The 25,923-nt window shown below is 39.5% G+C and overlaps 1 protein-coding gene across 3 annotated transcripts in view; it reads left to right on the top strand.

Annotated features, from left to right (window-relative positions):
- LOC126335397 (monocyte to macrophage differentiation factor 2) overlaps window positions 1–25,923 on the top strand; it is a 159,011-nt gene that overhangs the window by 123,233 nt on the left and 9,855 nt on the right. For all 3 annotated transcript variants that reach the window (XM_049998640.1, XM_049998639.1, XM_049998638.1), the window contains one exon: window positions 24,368–24,620. In XM_049998640.1, the coding sequence (XP_049854597.1) occupies window positions 24,368–24,620 (253 nt within the window). The remainder of the gene's footprint in view (window positions 1–24,367; window positions 24,621–25,923) is intronic.

Here is a 25,923-nt window from a genome sequence, read left to right as displayed (position 1 = left end):
GTTCAGGGGTCACTATCACTCATCTGCCGTGTGACTGTATGTGCATATATGAGGCCTGCCCCCCCCCCCCCCCCCCCCCCTTCCACCCTGAGAGAGCTTTGCTGCTCTTTGGTGGGTTTGTGCTTAGCTACCATGATTCACCAGCCTTCCTCACAGTCAATGTCTACTAAACATAAGCAGAATGAGGTTAATGATTCAAAGACTGTTCCAGCTGCACCACAGTTCCTCATGGTTTCACATACTGAAGGCAGTAAGTCTCTTATTTCTTACTTCCCTTCTGTGGTGCATGTCTATCCTCTTGCTATTCATTTTCTGCTCCCTTTGGGAACATGTCTGTGATTTTTTTGTAAATGTGTTCTGTGTTTTCAATAGACAATATCAGAACACTCTCTCTAGTGTTTTACATTTCTTTTTCTTTTTTCATTCACCATCTCCTATCCTTCTTCTGCCTCAGTGTTTGAGGTTCCTCTTTTTCGTCTTCCTCCCTGTATACTACTGAAGACCATCCCACACATCTTACACATAACAGGTGACTAGTTAATGTGTAATTCCCAGCCCCAAGTTGACAGGTAGGGTTCGCACTTACCCCTGGTATAGGCCAGGCCCTGAGAGGGGGGGATTGCCTGAGCTACAACCCTACCAAATTATTGATTGGTCCCTCTGTCAGGTGCTTGGGAGGTGTAATGTGAGGTGTAAACAATGACCCAAGACAATGTGCCCTTTTCTGAAAGGGGTCCCCAGTTGGAAGGAGGAAGCCATCAGAGATTCAGGCAATCCCTTGTTTGTATTTTCTCGCAATGAGTCTTCTTCTTCATAGTCAGTGCCTACTAAACATAAATGGAATGAGGCTAATTATTCAGAGACCATCCCAGCTGCACCATGGTTCCTTGTGGTTTCATGTACTGAAGACAGTCAGTAATTTGCTACAGTAAATCCATTTATTATTCAGTAAGGTGTTGATGCAACTGCTGGCCCTGTGAAATCCTGCTCTCGTTTACACAATGACACTTTGCGTTTGGAGACTACTTCTGAGTCTCGAGCACAACAACTGCTTGCAGCTTTGCTCCTCCACAGCTACCCTGTTCGTGTCGAGGCCCATCCAACGCTGAATTCTTCCCGTAATGTTGTATACACTAGGTTGCTCGATGGACTGATTGAGGAAGAAATCCAAAGATACCTCTCTGACCAGGATGACATTGCAATCAATCAGGTGATGAAAGAAACTAGATGCAACCTTAGTGGCCACAAGCACTCTTTTTCTCATTTTTGATAGAGTGCTACTTCTGTCAAAGATCAAAGCAGATTATGAAGTTACCACAGTCTGGCCATACATTCCGAACCAAATGCGCTGATATGAGTGTCATCGTTACAACCACACTTGAATGTCCTGTTGACACCCAGCCAAATGTGTAACCTGCAGTAGTGGTGCTCATGAGGGCAACTGTCCACCTCCTCCTCCCCACTGTATCAAGTGCAATGGCACATGCTGCCTCCTGCCAAGATTGTCCCATGTATTTCAATGAGTGGGCTGTCCAGGAGATCTGGGTAAAGCAAAAAGTGCCTTACCCAGTCGCTCGCAAGTTGTTGGCTAGTCGGAAACCCTGCATTCTACCATCCAGCACTTACACTACTGTTCTTGCTACATCTCGCTCCATCAAGGACACTGCCACGCAGGTGTGTGACATCAAATTCAGCACCAAAGTTGTAAAATTGCTAAATGTCATGGTAGCATCCCCGTCTCCTGCAGCTGTGCATTAAGCCACCAGACTTTTGCCTCACAACTGACAGGCCGGAAAGGACAGAAGGAACACTCCCTTGGAGACTTCCTACGTCCCTCCAACCAACCAACTTCTGAATCTCCCTCTGCCAACCAGAAAGAATCCAAAAAGTCAAACAAGAGCACATGGTCTTCTCCTTTGCTGACTTGGAGATCCTCTTCGATGGTGTCGCCACGTGATCCCTCACCCAGCGACCTCGGTGTCGCCACTGCGCTCTGCCAACTGCTTTTCTGCCTGGACTCCACAGATTGACAGAAGGAGAGTGACAATGCCTCTGTAGATCTCATGGAGCAGGATCCTCCAGCCTCTGTGCCCTGTAGCAGTGAGCCTTCGAAGGCTGGCACTAGGCAGCTGCCAAGGTGACACCCGTTCATTTTTTCCCTCCTCCTCCCCCTTCCTCATTATGAACCACCTTCAATGGAATGTTCATGGTCTTCAATGAAACAAAGAGGATTTACAGCTGCTCTTAGAATTGCAGTGTCCGCCCTCCCCCTCCCACACCTCCCAATGATGGCGTTCCATCTAATGGGGGAGTCGTGCTGCCTCATATGGGATGATGTTCGCAGACAAACTATCTTCCTGTCTACCCAGCTTCAAGCTGTTGCAGTTCGCATTTTTCTTCCTTCTTGACCTTTTCCCTTCATACTGTTTACATCTCTTCATCTTTCGATTTCATCAGTCCGGGCTTCCTCCAGCTTATTGAGCAACCCCCTCACCTCTTTCTGCTGCTTGGTGACTTGAACGTGCACCATCTCCTTTAGGGTTCTCCCAGACCCTGCAAGGGAGATGTCCTCTTGGCTGACCTTCTCAATCAACTTAACCTCATCTGATGATAACACAGGAGCACCCATGTTCCTTTCAGACTCCATGCGCACCTATTCCCATTCGGACCTCTCCCTCTGCACTGCCCAGATTGCCCATCATCTTGTGTGGTTGGTTCTCTCTGACACATACTCGAGCCACCATTTCTTGTAGGCTAACTGTTTGCTGACACCTACCACACCTACATGCACAATCAAATGGCAACTTTTTAAGGCTGACTGGGGTCTTTACTCCTTCCTGGTGGTCTACAACGAACAACATTTCCCCGGTTCTGATGACTATTTAGAATATCTTACAAATGTTATCCTTACTGCTGGCAGAACATTCCATTCCTCACATTTCCTCTTTACCACGCCGTGTCCCAGTCCCTTGGTGGACTCCACATTTTTAACCATCATCCTACAATGACAGACTGCATTTGTTATAAACATTTGCATGCAGGGTGTTGTCTTATTCCTCAAAATAGCAAGAAAGCTAGCTGGATTTCCTTTACTATATCTTTCGACAGTTCCCCTCCCTCTTCTGTATGTGGGCCAACCTCCTGCAGCTCTCTCGGACCAAGGTCCATTCCTCAATTTCCGACCTGACAATAGCAGACTATGTTATAGTAGACGCTATTACTGTCCCCAACACCTTGAGCTGTTATCTTGCAGAGATTTGGAGCTCCTGCCACCATCACCCTGCTGTTCTCCATCAGAAACGAGTGGGGGAGGTTTGGGTAATACCCTTTTCTTCTCAGAATCGTGAGTGCTACAATGCTGCTTGTACTATGAGAGAGCTAGATCATGCTCCCACGTCATTCCAGTTCTCCACCCCAGGGCTGGATGATGTTCACATTCAGATGTTGCAGAACCTTTCTTTTGTGGGCAAGCACTTTCTCCTTCATTCGTACAATCACATCTGGGCATAGAGCAAGTTTCCTAGATGCTGGCATGAAGCCATTGTCATACCCCATACCTAAGCCCAGTGAGGACAAACACCTTTCTTGTAGCTATAACCCCATTTTTCTAGAAAGCTGTATTTGCAAGGTTATGGAACATATGATTCATGTCAAACTAGTCTGGTGGGTGGAGTCTCAGAATTTCCTAACCAGTGCACAATGAGGATCTTGAGTGCACTGTTCTGCAGTTGATAATCTTGTCACTGTCAACCTGTATCATGAATGGTTTCCTGCAGAAATACAAGACTGTGGCCATGTCTTTCAATTTGGAGAAAGCCTATGATACCTGCTGGAGGACTGGTATCCTCCGTACTCTCTACACCTGTAGCTTCCGTGGCCGCTTGCCCCAGTTCCTTCAGGAATTTTTAAAAGACGAAGTCTTCAGCTCGTGGTCTAATGAATAGTGTTGCTGACTCTGGATCTCTGGGTCCTAGGTTCGATTCCCAGCTGGGTTGGGGTTTTTCTCCGCCCAGCACTTGGGAAGTGCCAAGAGTGGAAATGGAAATATTTGGAACTTGTACGGGCACTTATGACCACGATGTTGAGCACCCTGCAAACTATCATCGTCATCATCATCCTTCATCATCCATCCTGAGTGTGTAACCCTTTAGTGGTCCCATCTCCCACCTAGCATCTCTGACTCCCTTTTTATTTACAATTTTGTCATCTATTGCAGTTCACCACTGGCTTGTCTCCTTGAGTGGCATCTTCAGTGATGTTTCTATCATCTTTGCCTATGGAGCATCGAAAATGGCTTTTGCATTGCCACTGACAAAATTGCTTGTATCGATTTCTGGTGGCACAATTGATTTCTTCCACCATGTTTACATCTTGGGCCTGTTGCTCTTCCGTTCATTGAAACTAAGAAATTCTTGGGGCTCAAGCTCAATAGGAAACTTTCTTGGTCCCCCACATGTCTTGCCTTGCCGCCCGCTGTATGTGGTTCCTCAAAGTCCTACGAGTCCTCAGTGGTACTTCATGGGAACCAGATCAGACCACCCTTCTCAGTTTGTACCGGGCCCTTGTCCATTCGAAACTAGACTATGAGTGTTTCGTTTATGCATCTGCCTGTCTGTCACTCTTACAACATCTCAATAGTATCCACCATTGTAACATTGTTTTGGCCATGGGTGCCTTTTACACTAGCCTGGTGGGCAGTCTGTATGCAAAAGCTGCTGAACTACTGCTGTCATACTGCCGTGATTTTCTCCTCAGCAGACACGCATGCAATTTGTCTGCCATGCCTGGCACCCATCCTATGCCACCTTCTTTGATCACTCCTTTGATCGCCAATATGGGACATGTCCCTCTTCTCTGTTACCTCCTGGAGTTCACTTTCTGTTCTTGCTCCAGCAGCTTAACTTCACACTACCTGCCACTGTCCTGATGGATGTGAACCCTTCACCATCTTGGCTTCGTGCAGCAGCTGGTGTTCACTTTGGCCTTCATTCGCTTTCGAAGGACACTACTCCAGCCTCGTTCTATCACTGTAAGTTTCATGACCTTTGCATGTATCTTCGCAATAACACCTTTGTGTACACTGATGGCTCTCAGGCAGACCATGATGTCGATGTGCCTTCATCATTTGCAATGACAATTTTTGATTTCAGCTTTCAGAACACTGCTCAGTCTTTACTGCAGAGCTCTTCCCCCTGTATCAGGCCTTGCATTACATCCAGCGCTACAGGCTCTTCAAGTGTATCATCTGCTCTGACTCTCTCAGTGCCCTTCAGAGCCTGTGTATGCTGTACACCAGCCATCCCTTAGTGCAATGGGTCCAGGAAAGCTGTCACTTGCTTACTCTTGATGGAGCCACTGTGAAGTTTATGTGGGTTCTTGGTCATGTCAGTCTGATGAGAAATTAGGCCACTGATGCTGCAGCCAAGGCTGCAGCCCTCCTACCTTTGCCACTAGTTCTTCCATATCCTCCGATGATCTCTGTGTTTCCATCTGTCAGCAGGTGGTGTCACTTTGGCATCACAACTGGTTCTCCGTTCACAAGAACAAGCTCCGGGGAATTAAGCCTCTCCCAGCAGCTTGGACGACCTCCTCTTGGCCCTCTCGCCACGAGGAGATCATTTTGGCTAGGTTGCGTATTGGACATTGTCTTTTTAACCATTGACATGTTTTAAGTGATGCTCCCCCACCACTTTGTGCTCTTTGCCCTCAACCTTTTACAGTTCAGCTTTTCCTGATGGAATGGCCTGTTTTTAACCTTTTAAGTTCTCATTTATGTTTGCTGTCTGAGTTATCAGCCATTTTCTTTTTATCCATCGCAAAAAGGTGAAGGACATTTAATCTTTAGTTCAGGTCCTCTGTTTCTCTGTGGCACATTTTGTGGACCTTTCTCCAAGTCCCTGTTTCTGACTGTCTTTCCTTCCGTTGATTGGGTTTTATGTGTAGCCATTTTTAACTCCGTTTTTAGTCTTCATGTTCTACAGTTCTCACGTGGGCACATATGAACCTAGTAGTTTTTGTGCCCTAAAACAAAACAAAACAAGACAAACAAATGAACATATATGAGCCTCTCTCCAATGTCAGTAAGTCCATTATCGTATCCACAGCAGTATTGATTAGGAGCCTTGACACAAGTTGGCCAGTGCTGACTGGAACTATCTTAGGCCTAAACATGAAGTTAGAAATGCGGTATCAGTTGCATTCATCTCTGGGAAGGGTGGATCTGTTGATGGCCCATGTGATCACTACTATTTTTATCTTATCTGTCCCTCAGTAGTGGGAAAAAAGATCAAAAATTTTGAATCAGTATTTACATAGCTAAGAAACAGATTTAAAAAGGGGGCTTAGAACAAAGGAGAATTTAGTGATAATCAATGGATTTAGTTGTACTTAATGACAATTATAACTTTATGTACTGTGTTAAATAAACAATCTTCTCTCTTTGAAATCAGTGACAATAGGCTGCTTTATGCAACTCATATTGTAACAAGTATCTTAGTGTGGTTTACAGAGTGTAGTTGCAGAGGCAGCTAGTACAAGCAATAGTGTTAACTTGATCAGTTTTCTGCCCTATTCTTTTACTTAACATTAATTCTGTCTAGTATGGAGTCTGCTGTGATTCGGAAATTTAACTTTTTATTTAACGTTGCAACCGGATGCCATTCTAGTCACCCCAGTTGTCAGTTACTTAAAGGAGGAAAGTCGTGCATAATTTGGAAATCATCCTGGCATTTTCCAAAAAAGTATGGAAAATTGTGTAAAATCACCCTCAGGCTGGCTGATTTAGCAGCCACATTTGTTAATCTGCCACACAGATTTGTTCCTGGTATGGTTTACCTTCCTGTCTAGCAAGTTAGTGTACTGCCTGTTACGCTATACAAGCAGTTGTTGACTTGATGTGGAACTTAATTTATTTTTTATCCAGGGATCAACTCGCAATGATGTAGGGCTTGTCTTCATTGTACAATGAAAATGGATAGCTCAAATATACTTACACATAGAATATACAAGTATGTTTTTGCAAGAATAAGACTGGTGGTTGGCCTTGACTGCACTGAAGGAACTATCCCAACATTTTGCCTGAAAATATTTAGGGAAGCCAAAGAGAACCTAAATCAGGGTTATCAGACAGAGCAAACTTCGTCTTCCTGATTATGAGATCAGTGTCTTAACTACACTGCCCCAATCTTTTTCACATATTCTGAACCTCTTACATTGAATAATTTGTTTTAGCTTATATATCAGTCTTTTCCTTGTGTTCCAAGCACCTATATTGTTGATTTATCCTTGTCCTTCACTTTCTTTCTTTCTTATGCTTACAAGTTTCAGTTGGAGGATCCTTTGCATCTGAACATTTGAGAGTATGTATAGTATTATATCTTACAGTAAAAGTACCTGGTATTACTATTTTGGTAAGTACAGTGTCTATTGTTTAGTATTTTTTCATTCTCTGTTTATAATATATAAAAGAAATACCATTATCTAGTTCCTAATCATTGTTTTAATTCAAATATTATTACTGTTATGAAACTGTCATGTCTGGTATACGTTCTCAGAAAATGGCTCACAGGTGTTTATTTTTTCATTACTTGTTACAGTAATTGTAGGGCTATTTTTGCACAATAAAATATTATCTATATATTAAGAGCACAGAATTTATGTTGTATATTAAATCTTGCTGTGAGCAGACAAAAAATATTTATGAAGAAAATTTAATGGGCTGTTGTAAATTGGAATTTAATGTCAGTGTTATTGTACAGCCAAGTAAAAGATCCCTATTTGGCAAAAGAAGACAATGGAACTCGTGAACAAGCAACAAGAATGAAATGAATAAACAGTCTCTCATAAACAGGAGTGAACATGGACCAGCTGACACAGTCCCAAAACATCATTTGGTGGCTTGGTGAGAGTAAAAGGACGAGATATATATGCTGTCTGCTTCAGCAAAATGAATAAAACTTTATCTGTCTGCTAGAATGAAATGCTTTCCTCATATTTTAATTTTTATAGAAACTGCTGCTTTTAGTAAAATCAGACAGCTAAAATTGCGATGTTTCACTTCAGTGCACTGTCATCAGAGATACTAAATGCTGCAGTGCTAACCAAATAGCTTTGCACTATTCTGTAATTATACAGTGCTTCTAAATAATTCAGGATTATGTGATGCCCATGCTCAAATTTGTACGGAACTGATATTGTTAGTTTATGACTTGGTGTAATAGTTGTCTGTCCTGTGTCCAGATTCTTTCATTTCATTACACTTACCACAGCTTGAGAACTAAATGTTTGCTAAAGAACATCACTAATTTTGGCACAAGCAAGATATTGTTTCAGATAAATTTTTGACACCCCTAATTTTCCTTATATACTTCTAAGGCTAGCATTTATAGTGAAACTGAATTAACAGAGCTTTGCAACTGCCTGATGTAAGTTTGTATATCAAGGGAAATTTATGTTGTGCTTTTGTTTTACATGTTGGCAAAATGCAGCTTTACCTTTCTGAGGTAAAATCATGCAGTGCAAATAATTAACACTTTTCAGGGTGTAAATTGTTGATTTCAAGCTTACCACTTATGGGTTTCTAAGAATAACAGAAAAAGTTGATAAATAATTCTGAAAGTGTTCACAAATAGAATCAACATTAGAAAGACGATTTAAAAACCATTTAGTTGAGGCACTGAGCTATAGATAGCTGCGTAAAGAAGACTGAACTTCTACCTAAACTTTCAGACTGTGGCTAGTTGAGCCGTCATGCTGGGAACTGCTGATGTTTTGTCCAAAAGCTTTCACCACAAGTTCAGTTTCGTTAGTGAAGCTACCTATCACTCAGTGCTACTTTCAAGTGAACAGTGTGTGATTATCTTGTGCTTCTGTAAAGACTTGTGGAAATAACTATATGAATATTATAGCATCATAGTAGAGTTTGGAGCAAGGGAATGAGGTTGAAATCTTTGATGTTTCGTCTTTTACTTATTTGACAAGCGTTTTTTTTACAGACGATGAAATTTTCAAATCTTACACTAATGAATAGTACAAAATAGTTATTCCAGAGGCCTCAAATTATCAAAGTACTTTTACTTCATCCAAAAAGTAGATCATTGTGATGCGTGTACATTACCTTAATTACCACGTTAGAGTTTATACTATAGACCAGGGATTTCCAAACTTTCTCTGACAGAACACTTTGAAAATCCTGATAGTCTGATGGAACACCTTGTTTATTTTGAAGGTTAAAAAAACTTTTTTAAAAAATTAGAGAAACTTGTTTTATTCAGTACTACTTCAGTTTTAAATTGTAACTAATGACACAGAAATAATGTAATTTTTTTAAAAAAATAATTAACAAGCATCGAAATATCGAAAAAAAAAAGCCATGTTATTTGCGGAGCACTTATTCATGGCTTGGGAAACCCTGCAGTAGACAATAAAAATCAGTTGGTTATAATAAGGGTTACTCAGAAAGTAAGCTCTGAATCGCCAGAGCTAATCAAATGTCACGTGAACATTGAGTGGCTCATATGCACTTGCTCTTGGTGTGCCTGTCTCATCAAATGATGCCATTTGCATCGGTATTTTCACAGTGTGCTGTTTATGGAGTTGGTTCAAAATGTTTAAAACAGTTTATCAGCCCAGTGAGTGTGAAATATAAATATGGTCAGTGATTTGTTTTTGACAGCAAGGAACATTGCAGCAACAGAAATTCATTGACAGATAAGTCAGATAATGGTCACAATGTGAAGAGTGCCAGTAAAATGTGTAAATGGGTGAGAGATGTCAAGGATGAATGAGAAAATGTCCATGATGAACCATGATATCAGGAGATTTGCTCAAAGCCATGGATGAAAAGATTTGCGAAGACCAGCAATTAAAAATTTTAACTTAAACATTGGAATTCTGAATGTGGATAGAACATGTCTCTGAAAAGTTGAGATTTCACAAATTGTATGCATGTTGGGTTCCCAGGCTACTTACCGAGAATCACTAAATGGAAAGAATGGTTTTTGCTCTTCATGTTTTAGACTGATATCATAAGGAAGGTGATTAGTTTTTAGAGAATATTGCCACAGGGAATGTGACATGGATTTCTCACATGATACCTGTCTAAATGTCAGTCAATGGAATGACATCATAAATCATTACCAGTCAGAATCAAGGCCAAGCAAACAATTTCAACCACAATGATATGGTAAGCCATGTTTTTGGGATAGATATAGACTCATATTAGTCAGGTTTATGAAGCAAGGGACAATAATAAACACAGTTCCGTATTGCACTACCCTGACTGAACTTTGAACTTTGATGTGCAATACAGAATAAGCAATGTATGTTTCTGATATCTGGAGTTTTGTTGCTGCATAACAATTCCAGACTCCAGTCTGTCATTCACAATCAAAATTTGATCAGATCTTCTGGAAGGGAACAGATTGTCCACCCACGTACAGTCAAGACCTGGCGCCAAGCAATTATCACTCATTTTGTTACCTAAAGGAGTTTCTCTGTGGCAACAAGCATTTCAAAATAGGTTACAATGGTGAAAGAAGCATTTAAAGACTGGTTATCCTCATAGGTGGCAGATGTCTGGGACTTATACAAAAGCTTGTAGAATGTTATGACAGAATGTTTAAACAACTGTGGAAACTATATAGAAAAATAGAGAAGCATGCACGGCAGTAAATAAAAACAATTTTTTTCAAAAGTTAATGCTTTACAAGAAATTGGACCTTGTTTTTCAAATAACTCCCGTACATTACACACAACATTTTCAGTAACATACATTATTGCAGTTAATTTTATACTAGTTTGCTGTTTATACATTTCCTTCTTGCAGTTACACAATGCTATGGCAAACACTTAATATGTAGTAGTAACTGTATTTACTTTCATAGTAGTTTTACCTAAATAACTGCCTTGGAAAATATTTCAGATGAAATTTTTATACCCTGTATGATGTTTTGGTTCTTACTGTCATCTGGTTATGGGTCAAATTAAATCCAATAGGATGTACACTTAACAGCACAAAAAAGGCCAAAAATTAAATTTATGCCCTATCACCTGCATAATGAAGATTCCAGTCCTATTAAAGGATTTTTAGAGAGAGAGAGAGAGAGAGAGAGAGAGAGAGAGAGAGAGAGAGAATAATATCCGAGTCAGTTTTAGATAATAGATGGCACATCTAGGGTATTGCAGGAGTAGGTTTAATAATGAATAAAAAAAATAGGAGAGCGGGTAAGCTACTATAGACAGCATAGTGAATGCATTATTGTGGCCAAGATAGACGCGAAGCCCACACCTACTACAGTAGTAAAAGTCTATATGACAACTAGCTCTGCAGATGACAAAGAAATTGATGAAATGTATGATGAGATAAAAGAAATTATTCAGATACTGATGGGAGACAAAAATTTAATACTCATGGGTGAGTGAAATTCAGTAGTACAAAAAGGGAGAGAAGGAAATGTAGTAGGTGAATATGGATTGGGGGGAAGAAATGAAAGAGGAAGCTGCCTGGTAGAATTTTGCACTTAATCATAGCTAACATTTGGTTCAAGAATCATGAAAGGAGGTTGTATACATGGAAGAATCCTGGAGATACTAGAAGGTATCAGATAGATTATATAATGGTAAGAGAGAGATTTAGGAACCAGGTATAAATTGTAAGACATTTACAGGGGCGGATGTTGACCCTGACCAGAATCTATTGGTTATGAACTGTAGATTAAAACTGAAGAAACTGCAAAAAGGTAGGAATTTGAGGAGATGGGACTTGGATAAACTGACTAAACCAGAGGTTGTACAGAGTTTCAGGGAGAGCATAAGGGAACAATTGACAGGAATGGGGGAAAGAAATACAGTAGAAGAAGAATGGGTAGCTTTGAGGGATGAAGTAGTGAAGGCAGCAGTGGATCAAGTAGGTAAAAAGATGAAAGCTAATAGAAATCCTTGGGTAACAGAAGAAATATTGGATTTAACTGATGAAAGGTGAAAATATAAAAATGCAGTTAATGAAGTAGGCAAAAAGGAATAGAAACGCCTCAAAAATGAGATTGACAGAAAGTGCAAAGTGGCTAAGCAGGGGTGGCTAGAGGACAAATGTAAAGATGTAGAGGACAAATGTAAAGATGTAGAGGCTTACCTTACTAGGGGTAAGATAGATGCTGCCTACAGAAAAATTAAAGAGACCTTTGGAGAAAAGAGAACCACTTATATAAATATCAAGAGCTCAGATGGAAACCCAATTCTAAGCAAAGAAGGGAAAGCAGAAAGGTGGAAGGAGTATATAGAGGGTCTATACAAGGGCGATGTACTTGAGGACAATATTATGGAACTAGAAGAGGAGGTAGATGATGATGATGATGATGAAATGGGAGATATGATACTGCGTGAAGAGTTTGACAGAGCACTGAAAGACCTGAGTCAAAACAAGGGCCCCAGGAGTAGACAACATTCCATTAGAACTACTGACGGCCTTGGGAGAGCCAGTCATGACAAAACCCTACCATCTGGTGAGCAAGATGTATGAGGCAGGCGAATACCCTCAGACTTCAAGAAGAATATAATAATTCCAATCCCAAAGAAAGCAGGTGTTGACAGATGTGAAAATTACTGAACTATCAGTTTAATAAGTCACAGCTGCAAAATACTAACACGAATTCTTTACAGACGAATGGAAAAACTGATTAAACTGACCATGGGGAAGATCAGTTTGGATTCCGTAGGAACGTTGGAACACGTGAGGCAATACTGACCCTACGACTTATCTTAGAAGATAGATTAAAGAAAGGCAAACCTAAATTTCTAGCATTTGTAGACTTAGAGAATGCTTTTGTCAATGTAATACTCTCTTTAAATTCTGAAGGTGGCAGGGGTAAAATACAGGGAGCGAAAGGCTATTTACAATTTGTACAGAAACCAGTTGGCAGTCATAAGAGTTGAGGGACATGAAAGGGAAGCAGTGGTTGGGAAGGGAGTGAGACAGGGTTGTAGCCTCTCCCCGATGTTATTCTATCTGTGTATTGAGCAAGCAGTAAAGGAAACAAAAGAAAAATTTGGAGTAGGTATTAAAATCCATGGAGAAGAAATAAAAACTTTGAGGTTAGCCGATGACATTGTGATTATGTCAGAGACAGCAAAGGACTTGGAAGAGCAGTTGAATGGAATGGACAGTGTCTTGAAGAGAGGATATAAGGTGAACATGACCAAAAGCAAAACTAGGATAATGAAATGTAGCCGAATTAATTCGGGTGCTGCTGAGGGAATTGGATTAGGAAATGAGACACTTAAAGTGGTAAAGGAGTTTTGCCATTTGGGGAGCAAAATAACTGATGATGGTCGAAGTAGAGAGGATATAAAATGTAGACTGGCAATGGCAAGGAAAGCGTTTCTGAAGAAGAGAAATTTGCTTACATTGATTATAGGTTTAAGTATCAGGAAGTCGTTTCTGAAAGAATTTGTATGGAGTGTAGCCATGTATGTAAGTGAGACATGGACAATAAATAGTTTGGACAAGAAGAGAAATGTGCTGCTACAGAAGAATGCTGAATATTAGATGGGTTATGTTATGTTAACCTGGGACGTAGAAACAACAGAGAGGCTCCATCCCAGCTGCAGCCGCAGTGGTCTGCAACCCCACGATGACTATCGCAGTCCACTTCACCCTTCTGCTGCCCCACACTGAACCCAGGGTTATTGTGCGGTTTGGACCCCGGTGGAACCCCCAGGGAACGTCTCACACCAGACGAGTGTAGTCCCTGTGTTTGCGTGGTAGAGCAATGGTGGTGTACACGTACCTGGAGAACTTGTTTGCGCAGCAATCGCCAACATACTCTAGCTGAGGCGGAATAAGGGGAACCAGCCCGCATTTGTCGAGGCAGATGGAAAACCGCCTAAAAACCATCCACAGACTGGCCGGTTCACTGGACATCGACACACATCCACTGGCTGGATTCGTGCCGGGGACCAGTGCTCCTTCCCGCCCAGCAAGCAGTGCATTAGACCGCATGGCCAACCGGGTGGGCTTAGATGGGTAGCTCACATAACTAATGAGGAGGTGTTGAATAGAATTGAGGAGAAGAGGAGTTTGTGACACAACTTGACTAGAAGAAGGGATCAGTTGGTAGGACATGTTCTGAGGCTTCAAGGGAGCATCTATTTAGTATTGGAGGGTAAAAATCGTAGAGGGAGACAAAGAGATGAATACACTAAGCAGATTCAGAAGGATGTAGGTTGCAATAGGTACTGGTAGATGAAGCTTGCACATGATAGAGTAGCATGGAGAGCTGCATCAAACCAGTCGCAGGACTGAATACCACAACAACAACAACACCACATGCCAAATATATGCAATTGGGACTGACTGACCTCCATGTTATCCTCTGACAGTGGCAACATTCAGGTGCAGTATGGAGGGGCATGCGGCCACACTGCTCTCCTGGCTGTCATCATCTTTCTTGACCTTAAAGCCACTACTTCTCACTTAGTTAGCTCCTCGGTTGGCATCACGAGGCTGAGTGCATACTGTTACAATCCAGCCACCAAAGAAACTTCCCTGATAGTACCAGGAATGGAACCCAGGTTTTTCACAGTAAAGCAGTGAGGATGGCATGTGCAGAATGATGGGCTGCATAGAACTAGAAATATGATGATTCTGGAATCAGAAGAGCTCAGTTAGACCTTTATTCAGTAAGATCGTTGCACACTGGTTGATGGCAGCAACTCCTCTTTCTCAATTAACACCAATGTCTAATTATGGAGAAGGAAGTAGACATATAGAGGATCCCAAAAAATCTTATGCTTTAATCTGTCTTATTGTGTATTAACAAAAAATAAGTAATAAAAAAGGTACATGTAATAACAAAAATTTGACCAAGGCTAAGAATCTGCATTTTCAGCGTTTAAACTTCTATAAATTATGCTACTCAGTTTGTTCATAGTTTCGGTGCCATTCCCGTGACATTTGATTCCTAAACGAGAGACAAATTCCGTGTTGTCATTTCAAAAATTTCATTTAGTGAAGTAACTTTGGACTTCATCACAAACACAAATAACTACCCCTGCAGTGCAAAGTAACTAGAAGACTCATAATAATATTAAAATTGTATACCAATCATACCACACTGTATACCAATCACATCAAACTCTATATAACAAGAGGAACAGGCATTTAAAAGCTGTGGGATTGTATTGCCAATTTAGGAGTATAACCGGAAGCAAGAAAAAACCAAAACAACTAAGACATCCATTGTCATCAACTATGGTATTCCATTTTCACTCAATGCAGTGGTGCCTTTCATGCATGATTCTATGCTGGTTTATGCTGCCTGTTCACTGCTGTCTGGTAACAGTAACATAGCACATATGGCCCATTATTCAACTGGTTGTGGCAACACCCCTCCATGCAGACTTCACAACCTGTGGCGAGGTGGGCAAGCTAGCTGCCTCCCGCTGCTAGGGTTGGAATATTGCTGAAACAGCATGATGCATGGCCCCAGTCTGCCACAGTGGCAAGCAGATTTCCTCATGCTGCACTGCCTTGGCCCCCTGTGTAATCAGAGGTGGGCTATGCCACGTGGGCAGAACCGTTACTCTATAAATACTTGCCATTGAAATGCTAGCATTATCTTGTCTTCGATACTACCGATGCTGAGATACGCTCCACATCAGTTGACAAATCTATGTTGGTCAGTCAGCCTTGTCTACATCTAGCCACTTCATCCACTAACTTCTGGTCTAAGATTCGCTGCCAGACCTTATGATTCCAGGGCTCAAGCCAGAGCCTTCAAGATAGTAACTTCATGCAATCTCTGGGCGACTATAAGGATCTTGGGTTCAGGGGATGTGTGACAGCGTTCCACATACTCCATGTTCACTGGAGCAGACAGTTGTCTAGCACATGTGCACCTGTTATATGTTGGTACTTGACACCAGGTTCATGTCTGCAAGGCTACCACCAGCTGCTGCTACTTCGCTGAGGCAGCCCTCCTGCCTGGCATCTATGTGCAGCAACAGTTAAACACACTGCTGCTTGAGAGTCAAAGCACTGCACCATTATTGTTTCCTGGTGATTTCGACAGACTTCTTTTGTATTTACTTATGTTTCTTCAAAATAAAAATTTGTTGGCTAATAATGGTAAGTATATAATTTTATCAAAGAAAATTGAATTGAGAAAACTGCTAAATCACGAGGAAGTTTTGCTAGCCTGTACTTATCTTCTACTGTCAGTAGAAACTTAAAAGGGGGAAAAATTAGCTCCTTGAAGGGAAGTACTGAGAAGCTACTCTGTCTCCATGTTAATGTAGGAGTTTTGTGTGTCAGAATTTTAACTGTGATGACAATATTACTTAATTTTACTCACACAGTTTCCTAAATGAATAGCTGTCATTAGATATGTGAAGATATTTATTCTTGCGTTAGAAATTTGCTCAAATTTAATTAATATGCTGGCCAGCTAGTAGCTAGTGTTTTATGCAATACATTGTCATTATTACTGCAGTCATTTGCAAGGGAATTATAAACATAATATTCCCAAGTCGTTAAGGTGTGTGTTATATAAGAGGAAAAAGTACTACCCAACAACGTATATAACTTGGAAACTTCTGCAAACAATGACAAAACAAACTTACATTATATGAACTAAATCATTGTTTCATTATACAATAATAAAATAAACATTCATCACTCTGTTGTGTGTACATTTGTTACGCCACTTATTCAATTGCTAATTATCTTGTAGACAGCTGACTCATTGTGAGACTGCACTGCTAGCTCAGAAGGTGGGTCATTTCTTGCATGGAGCTTAAATTTTTTCTCACTTAGCTCATTGTTTATTTTATGTTACTTCTGGCTTGGACATACGACAGTACAACTTATCACTGTGCTAGATGAAGCAGTAATGATTCAATAGGTACAGGCTCACAATTGTAAAACAACAATGGAACTGTAGCAGCCAATGTTATTTGTGGTTCGCCCGCTTTATACATAGGCACACCTGCTCGAGGATTAAACAGTGTAAGTGTGTTCTAAGGTTGGAAGAAAGCAAGGGCTTACAAAAGGCAACTTATAAAACTTTAATTAAATTGGAAGACAGTCAGCTCAATCCACCTAACTGAACTTCTTGTCTAAATGAGGCAGGGCAGAGTCTCTGAGTAAAGTGCTGCAAAAGCTTTGACTGTGGCGCACCCAGCCTGTGACCATTTCTGCTTAATATTTAAGTAATATTATCTATTTCTTGACTTTCCATCATAAACTGAATAACTAACATCATGTATTTCACAGGCATTGGTGCTGTTCACTGATTCTGTTATAACTACAGTTCCCGTTGACCAGTTGATGTGCTGTTAAGTGTACAATACCCACCATTATTTAAGTATGTTGTATCAGTCATTCCTTTTATTGTTTCATTTATTTATTTCACAAAGATGTTTAGCAAAACAAAATGAGAAACATTAATTCTCAACAAAGGCCTTCTGTAAAGACTTACATTAGATTTACTATCACATCTTTTATAAACAGACCATAATAAGACTATGTTACTTTCTGTGTCTCCATGAAATTACTCCCTATAAAATTGCACCCTTGTGAAAACAAACTTTTGTCCTGTTATGTAATAAAATAGCTTTAATTTTTTATGAAGCAATGGTAGAGAATTAGACACTATTGCAAATATAAGACTTTCTGGATTGTTACAAATATGTTATTTATGACCAAAAACCACCTAGCAAACTGTTTGCATGACTGATGAATAAATAAACCTGGTGAATTGTTAAACAGGCTGCTGAACCAAGCAGGTCAACAGCACTGTATACTTTCAGATTTTTTCCTATCAAATTAAATTAGCTTTCCCATGCAGTAAAATAAGTATTTTGCATCTGTTGCACGTATCAAAATAAGCTTATTAATTTTCTCTCTGACACTCTTTGCATCACTTTTATGCACCTTTCACACATGTTCCTCTTGTTATTCTACAATGGTGTATATTTTCTGTGTTCTGTGCTTCATCTTCAGTTTTACTGGCAGTATAATAGTGACTGTTTAAATTGTTCTCAAACCAACTGGGTCAATTTCCTTTAATTGTGGTGGCTTGTGGTCAATGAATGTTCTTGTTTTTGTTACATGTCTTTATCTAGTTTATTGTTGTATCATTCCTAAGTGCAAAGGGAAGCGATACATTGTAAATACTTAGTATAGTTTTTGTATGAAACTGAATAATTAGATAAAAAAAGGTGAACAGTCTGAAAGAAATAATTTCCTTCTTTGTCCATTGTGTATGAGGTGAAGATCATTACTACAGCCAGTTTGTTTCTTTAAATAGTGGAGATTATGAATGAAGAAAAATTTGTTAACAATACTGTTATTATGCTGTTTCTAATGCAGTTAAATTTGTAAGAAATTACAGTTGAGAGAAATGTTTTGAATGTTCATGCATTCTTGTATAGCATCTTAGGCAATCTTTGGCACAGTGCAGAGTCATCCTGCATGCAACAGTCATCAAGTGATAGAGTATAATTGCAATGATTTGGACAACTTAATGCAACTTGTCATCTTTTCATTCAATCTTTTCACCTCTTCCTTCCTATCCTTGCTCTTTTCTCTCCTTCCAATCTGTCCCCCTCTTCTTTTCCATTCCCCCACCCCCACCCCACCTGCCCACCTCTTTTCTCTTTCAATCTCCTTACTGTCTTTCTATCACTTGCTTTTGAAGGCTCTTCTTCATCAACTTTGACATGTTGATTAATTTTCATCTCTGCTGAAGTAAATTAGTATTTTTTTAGCACTACAAGCAACATGGAAGTAGATCACATCACCAATACTAGAGTAGGATAAGTAATGGGAATCAGAAATAAAAATGAAATTTAGAAGTTGTGATGTTCGGATCTGTTGAGAGAAGTTTTGTCATTTAGAATGTCCCTCGTGCCTCTTACAAAATAATAGTTTTATTTTGTTATCTATTGTAAACTTATTAGATATAAAACCTGTTCTCCTATTTCACATAGCCCCACAAAAAGAAATACTGTATGGTGCTGATGCTGCCAAACTGAGCAACCCATTCTGATTGTAGAAATTTATGCTGTTGTCAGCTGTCTCTGAAGGGTGAGTGGTTCCCTTGTCAGGTACAACCAGTCTTAATTTGCAATACTTTTCTCCACAAAAGTCATACTGAGGTGTTCAGTATGAGAGACTATCTATCTACAATCATCATTTGAAGAAATACAAATATTTTTGGACTCTCTTTTTGCATTGGCATCTCATAACAAGGAAACTGTAAAGACTTTTTTCTAGTCAAACATTCATATTGTGAGACTTAAATATACTCTCAGTTTTGAAATATACTTCAGTTATGGCAAACATTTCTTGTGGAGGGTTTATTTGGTAACGAGTGCTGCTTTTCAAGACTTGGTTATCCGACAGTAGCCTTCAAAACTGAAGTGATTAAAATTGTGGAAATCAGTTCTGTGCAAGAACGTTTCTGCTGATGATGAATTCTGCACTCTTTGGTATACTTACTTGCTGGGGATGAGATGAACTATTGCTTCTTTGCTATCAATAATTTAATATCAATTCTCAGTATTGTAGTACTGCCACTCATTATTTTATATGCTATTGGCAACCAAAATCGATTTCAGCACATTACTGCCTTGGTGTAATTCCTACTATGTTTGTCCCTTCTCGCTCAATAACATGTTTCTAAGTAAGCTGACATATTCAAAACTTTCAGTTTAAATTTAGATCACTTTTCTCTAATTCTTTGTAACTTGTGTGGGTGTATCACCGTGTCAAAATACCTAATTCTTAGTTTGCAGTCTTCAGGAACTGTCAAATACACTCAAATGAACATTATTCCTCCGCAGAACAACAATGTAGAAGAGATTATTCCTTGTTCATTTGCAAAAACATGACTTCTGATTGAAAACCAGTGTGGGAATGAACGTAGCTGCTGTCATTTCAGTGTCATTTACTTTGAATGAGAGAGGATATTATAAGAATTAGATTAGTATCATTATAGGTAATTGGCCAATTACCTATAATGATACTAACTTCTTTTCTTTTTTAATTTTTAAAATGTACCTGAGAGTCAATAAGCACTGTCACACTAATACATGCCATTTTTAAAACTTTTCAGTAAAACTTTCTTTTGTTTACTGGTCATGGTTTCCATTGTTTTTAATTTTTATATTCTGTAAGGTACTGATATTTGTAACTTTATGACTAGTTCTTTTTTTATCATTATTTTATTGATAAAGATTTTCAGAAATACAACTTCTGAGGATAATAATGTGCAATAGTGGAAATAGTGTATTATGGCCAAACATATTTTAAAAAGAAATTCCCATTTCAGTTGCTTGTTTTGCATTGTGATATAAAGTACCTTGATATCATTGCCTTCCCAGTTTCATTTACCATACAATAACAAAAATCTACATTCTCTGAAACATCATCCCCTGTATTAGTAAAATCACACAGTGAAATCTTAAGCCTAAACAATATTATGAAGCACCAATAACTCATCATCTTATTGATTTACTACTTCAGCACCCAATTATGTGAGTCTTTCCTAATTTGCATTGACCCCATAAGCCCCATGAGCAGCTCCAGGGCATAGCATACCACTACTCTCAACATCCACTGATAATGCAAATAAGTGATCTTTTCTTAAACCTCAACAACAACTGGAAGATGGTAATATTCCTCTGTTCCTCAAGTCAATGAATTTGTGGATCAACTCACCAAGGAGGTTACCTGGAAGGATGCTCTGTAAATAATGTTACCAGGATCCAAAGCATGAACAGCAGTATATCACCCGTTCTTGTTAGCATGGAACAGTAAATGGAGTGCAGTGAGTAAAGTGTAACAGCCATATTATGTTAGTAACTACAGGACAGTCTACAACCGAGTGCCAACAATCTGGCCATTGTATACTGTAAATTCTGCGACAAGCTGCCCCATCCCATTGTAGTTGTGGTGCTCCCCTTAGTCACCCATATCCTTTGATGCTACGCAGCAAACTTCACAGTTGGCTGAGACACATCCTGTAATCAGTCCTAGCTGATAATATCCAGGTGGCAAAGCATGTTTTAAATTTTATCTGTCATAGTGGATTGTACACTTTTTATGAAACCTTCGCTGTTATGGTCTTGGTGATAGCTGAACGGGGAGGAGAGTCACATACTACCACAATTTTTGTCCCAGGGGACCTTTGGCTGTCCACTGGTAGAGGGCTAGTTTGACGCTGACAGCCTAACATAGTTTTAATGTTATCCTTAGTTTCAATAATTTCTTACAAATGGTTTAGTTCATTTCCCGTGAGAAAGGTGACTTGTCAACTTTATTGACAATTTACAGTGAGCAGGGAAGCCTGGTTAGGTGAGGGTATGCCTTCCACAGCATGACAAGCTGTGGTGAGGTGTGAGTTGTTCCCAGATGACTCCTGCCCTACCCTTTTATTTTTTACCCTGACTCATTTAATAATTTGTTCTTAACATCTATTTTATGGCTATCCTGTGCCAGTTTTCTTTTACCCCTGCCCCCTTTGTTTATGGTTTAAAACTGAAAGGCTAACTTGGTTTCAGATAAAGCACGGTTTAAACAGAGTTTGAAAGACTTTTTGATAAGCAACTCCTTCCATTCCATAGATGAATATCTTGAGACTGTTGAGTGAGCTTAAGTAAAAATGTATGTTAGATTTCAATTTTGACAGCACTTGGTCACAACAGTCAAGATTAGGTATTTTGTGTATGTTAAATTTATTAATTGTACATGACAATGTTTCATTCTGACAGAGTGTAAATTCTGTAAATATTAGCTGTTCCAGTTTACTGCATTGTATTCACCTATTTCAACAATCTCCTGACAAATGATCAAGGTAGTAAGTATTATATTCAAATGTTTTATGTTTTTATATTATACTTTCTGACATGTTCCACACCCATGAGAATCATCTCATTTTTTGGGTCTACAGAGCAAAATCTGAATCTAATCTAATGTAATTTCCCATGTTTCTGGCATGCAGGATAAAGGGAGTGATGACCATATTAGTTTGGTCTCTAAAAATGCCCGTCACCTATGTATCCATCCATCCACACAGCTGTGTAATTACATCTCTGTATCAACTAGCAAACCGTTCCCTATGAGGTTACACTTTCTGTTTACATTCTGTTGCATTCAGTGTATTCACTCAACAAATTTTTTCTGTTTTAGTCTGTATTCGTTTGATTTAGTGTGCTGTAATAAATGATCATGGAATTTTTTACACTTAAAATTTGGTTCATGTCTGAAATAATGAAAAATAACAATCAATGATTTCTTCATAACCACTTTTTTAGGTCCTTTTCATGTGTTTTTTGGATGCACTTCATCTACTCAGTATCTGCTGTCCATGTGACAATGCTGCAAACATTTCCAGTAGAATGTCATCCACTTACCGTTCCAAGATGAGAGTAAAATATTGTTTCTAGTAACTTTTGGTGTGCAATAGATATGGAAATGCTGTCAACAGTAACCTCGACTCTTTATTATATCATGGTTAATGTATTCTCTGTTGCTTTTGCTTGGCTTCTGCTTTATATTTGTTCAGTGTTCTTTTGTTAACATTGCTTCATTGGGGAAATTGTTTGTCATGTATTCTGTGATATTTTACATGACTATAGAAATTTGTTATATTATTTTTTTATTTATTTACATTTTATGGCCTTTCTTGGACCACTTTACTCAGTTTCCTTTTTACCCACTACTTCTTCATTCTCTCAGAGTTCAACTTCCTTTCATAGTATGGAATCATCCTTTTCCTTGTCTATCTGCTGTATTACAATATTATGAAAAGGAAAGTTGCTACTCATCATGTAGAGGAGATGCTAAGTTGCAGATAGGCACAACGAGAAAGACTGTCACAAATAAAGCTTTCAGCCAGTAAGGCCTTCATCAAAAACACACACACACACACACACACACACACACACACACACACACACACGCACGACTGCAGTCTCAGGCAACTGAACTCACACTGCAAGCAACTGCACCATCACGATGGGATGGGGAGGGGGGAGGATAGTATTGTCGGGTGGCAGACAGCAAAGTGCTGATGGAGAGAATACAGGGATGAGGTGGAGAGAGGGTAGGTCCTGTGCAATCGGGAGGTTAGACGGAAGGCAGTTAGTCATTTTCCCCACCCATCCAGCCCCTTCCCTGTCCCTGTTCCTGTTTCTGTTCTGCATTACACAGCCCTCATTCCACCATTGCACCCAGTCTTCTTACTCCTCTCCCTTTCCAAACTCCCCCCACCTCCCCACCTCTCCTAGCCCACCATCTAACCTCCTGTCTGCACATAGCTGCTCTACCTTCTCTCCACCTCGTTCCTGTGCACCCCCCAGCAGCATTTCACTGTCTGTCACCGCTACCCTACTATCCCTCCCCCTCCCTGCCCCAGCCTCCTCCTTGCCTCCAACCAGTTGCCACTCCAATCATGCACTGGTGCTGCTGCTTGCAGCTTGGCTTCAATTGCCTGAGACTGCAGTCATGTGTGTGTCAGTTACGTATGTGCGCAAGCGTGTGTGCGTGTGTGTGTGTGTGTGTGTGTGTGTGTGTGTGTGTGTGTGTGTTGTTGTTGTTGTTGTTGTTGTTGTTGTTGCACAATGGCCTGGTGCAAGTCTTTCAACTGGATGCACTTCGGCAACGTGTGTGTCCTTTTAAAACCAAGGGCACTCAGTTTTCCCCAAACATTCACCCATCCAAGTACTAACAGGGCCCAACGTTGCTTAACTTTGGTGATCGGGCAGGAACCAGTGTTACCAACATGGCCAGGCCGTTGGCCTTTACAGCAGTGCTTAGTGGTTTTTCAATATCAGTATCCATAGTTGCCTCATAATTTTGATTACATTCATAATTCATATCATTTTCAGTATTTGCTGTGCTTGTTCACATTTTCTTAAATTAATTTTCTGTTAATCATTGATATCCATAAGCTGATATTACTAAATTACTTGTCCTAATCTTTGACGGATTTTACCCTCTGAAATTGAGACTGTTGTACTCTAGCTTACAATATGATTGTTGATGTATGACCAGTATGTAAAATGAACAATTTTCCTTCATAGTGTGCTAATGAAATCAGTTACTGTCATGGATATGAAGATAAATGCTTTGAACTTTGATTTTCTTTTCTTCTTTTGGCCAAAAACTACTTCTGCTTCAAACAGTTTTCTTTACTTGTTAATTAAACTAACAAATTAAATGTTTCAGGTAACATAATATTTGTGATGGATAAAAGCTTTTGTATAAAGATATGCAAAACAATATGCATTTAATTTTCTAAATTGAAAAGACCATGCAAATCATTGTATAATGAGTACAAACATTATTTTTGTCTCTTATCTTCAGACACCTGAAGGACATGCTACACCGCAGCGATCGTGCAATGATCTATGTATTTATTGCTGCATCATACTTCCCCTGGCTAATGCTGACACCTTTGCCACCTGGAGGTTTAGCAGCAGAATTACATTGGATAGTTTGGGTGCTTGCTTCTCTTGGAATTCTGTATCAACAGGTGTTCCACGAGCAGTATAAATGTCTTGAAACATTTTTTTACCTTGTCATGGGCATTACTCCATCATTTGCAATAATAAACAAGGTTAGTAATTTGAAAAAATCTAATGCTTATGACAACACAGTACTGTAAGTTTCTAGGCAAAGTACAAACAATGGAATGGGTTACAGTTTGTTGCCTGAAACATCATTTTTATTCTTTCAAATCCTACATTACAATTTTTGTCTTGTAAGAGACAGGAAAAATTACATATAGTGTATTTGTTTTCGACTTTGTAAATTAATGATGCACATGTAACCAGTTGTTGCAGGAATTTGCATAAATTTCCATTTTCTCTAGCTTTGAGTCAACTAAAGTCACCCAGAACACCGCAACAAACGCTAGAGAAGTGAGCTTTGTGAAGCTACAGCAAAGCTACAGCAGTGGAAATAAAAATTGCAGAGAAATTATGTTGTTTATTAGGCCTGTAACAGTCATCAAGAAGTGTAATAAACATATTCTTTGAACAGCTAGAAGATACAACCCAAGATCTTTCCAAAAATGACCATAGACACCATGAAAACTACAGAAAATACTTAGACACTACTGGACTTACTGCATACTTTCAACATACATGTAAAAGTGGATGAACCCACCAGAGTAACTAATCATTGTGAAACTACTCTTGATCTCATAGTAACAAATAGATACTCAGTCACTGTAAGATAACACTTTCAGTTGTTGACAGGCTTCATCAAAAGAAACACGCATACACATGCCCCCTCACACACACACACACACACACACACACACACACACACACACACAACTGAGCTTGTCATTTTTACATTGAGTAGCACTGTATCCTTTTCGTAAGATCATCGATATCCCAACCTGGACTTTCCACTGTTTGACATAACAACAAGTGTTCCTTCATGCTACTGTGACACGCATGTAATAAACTCCACACAAGCCATTGTGAATGACATTAGCATAAAAACTGCTGGAAATGCGCAGAAGGGAACAAGAAAAGCAGATAAACTTACAACACCTAATTCAATTAAAAATATATTAATGGAAAAAAAAGAAACAGAAGCAGTGTATGCACACTGTGATGTAAATTCTCATGGGACCAGTTCCTATCTTTATTCAACTATTATTATAGTCTTTCATGTACTGTTAATAAAAGGCTAGTAAACAAGCACAAAAAAATGGTTGACTGAAGAGGTACTCCATGCAAGAAATAAGCTGAAAGTGTACTATGGCCTCTCCGAGCAAATTAAACACTGAAGCATGTAATATTTCGTACAAAATAAAAAAGAAAGAGTATGGCAGTTTCATCAGAGAAACAGAGGCATTATTCATTAAGACAAATGTATATAAAGGAGATAATTACACAAAAAACTGT

The sequence above is a fragment of the Schistocerca gregaria genome, chromosome 2 (genome assembly GCF_023897955.1).
Source record: "Schistocerca gregaria isolate iqSchGreg1 chromosome 2, iqSchGreg1.2, whole genome shotgun sequence".
In the NCBI taxonomy this organism is placed as follows: Eukaryota; Metazoa; Arthropoda; class Insecta; order Orthoptera; family Acrididae; genus Schistocerca; species Schistocerca gregaria.
Note: the sequence above shows the minus strand (reverse complement) of the source record. Positions and strands in the feature narration are given on the sequence as shown.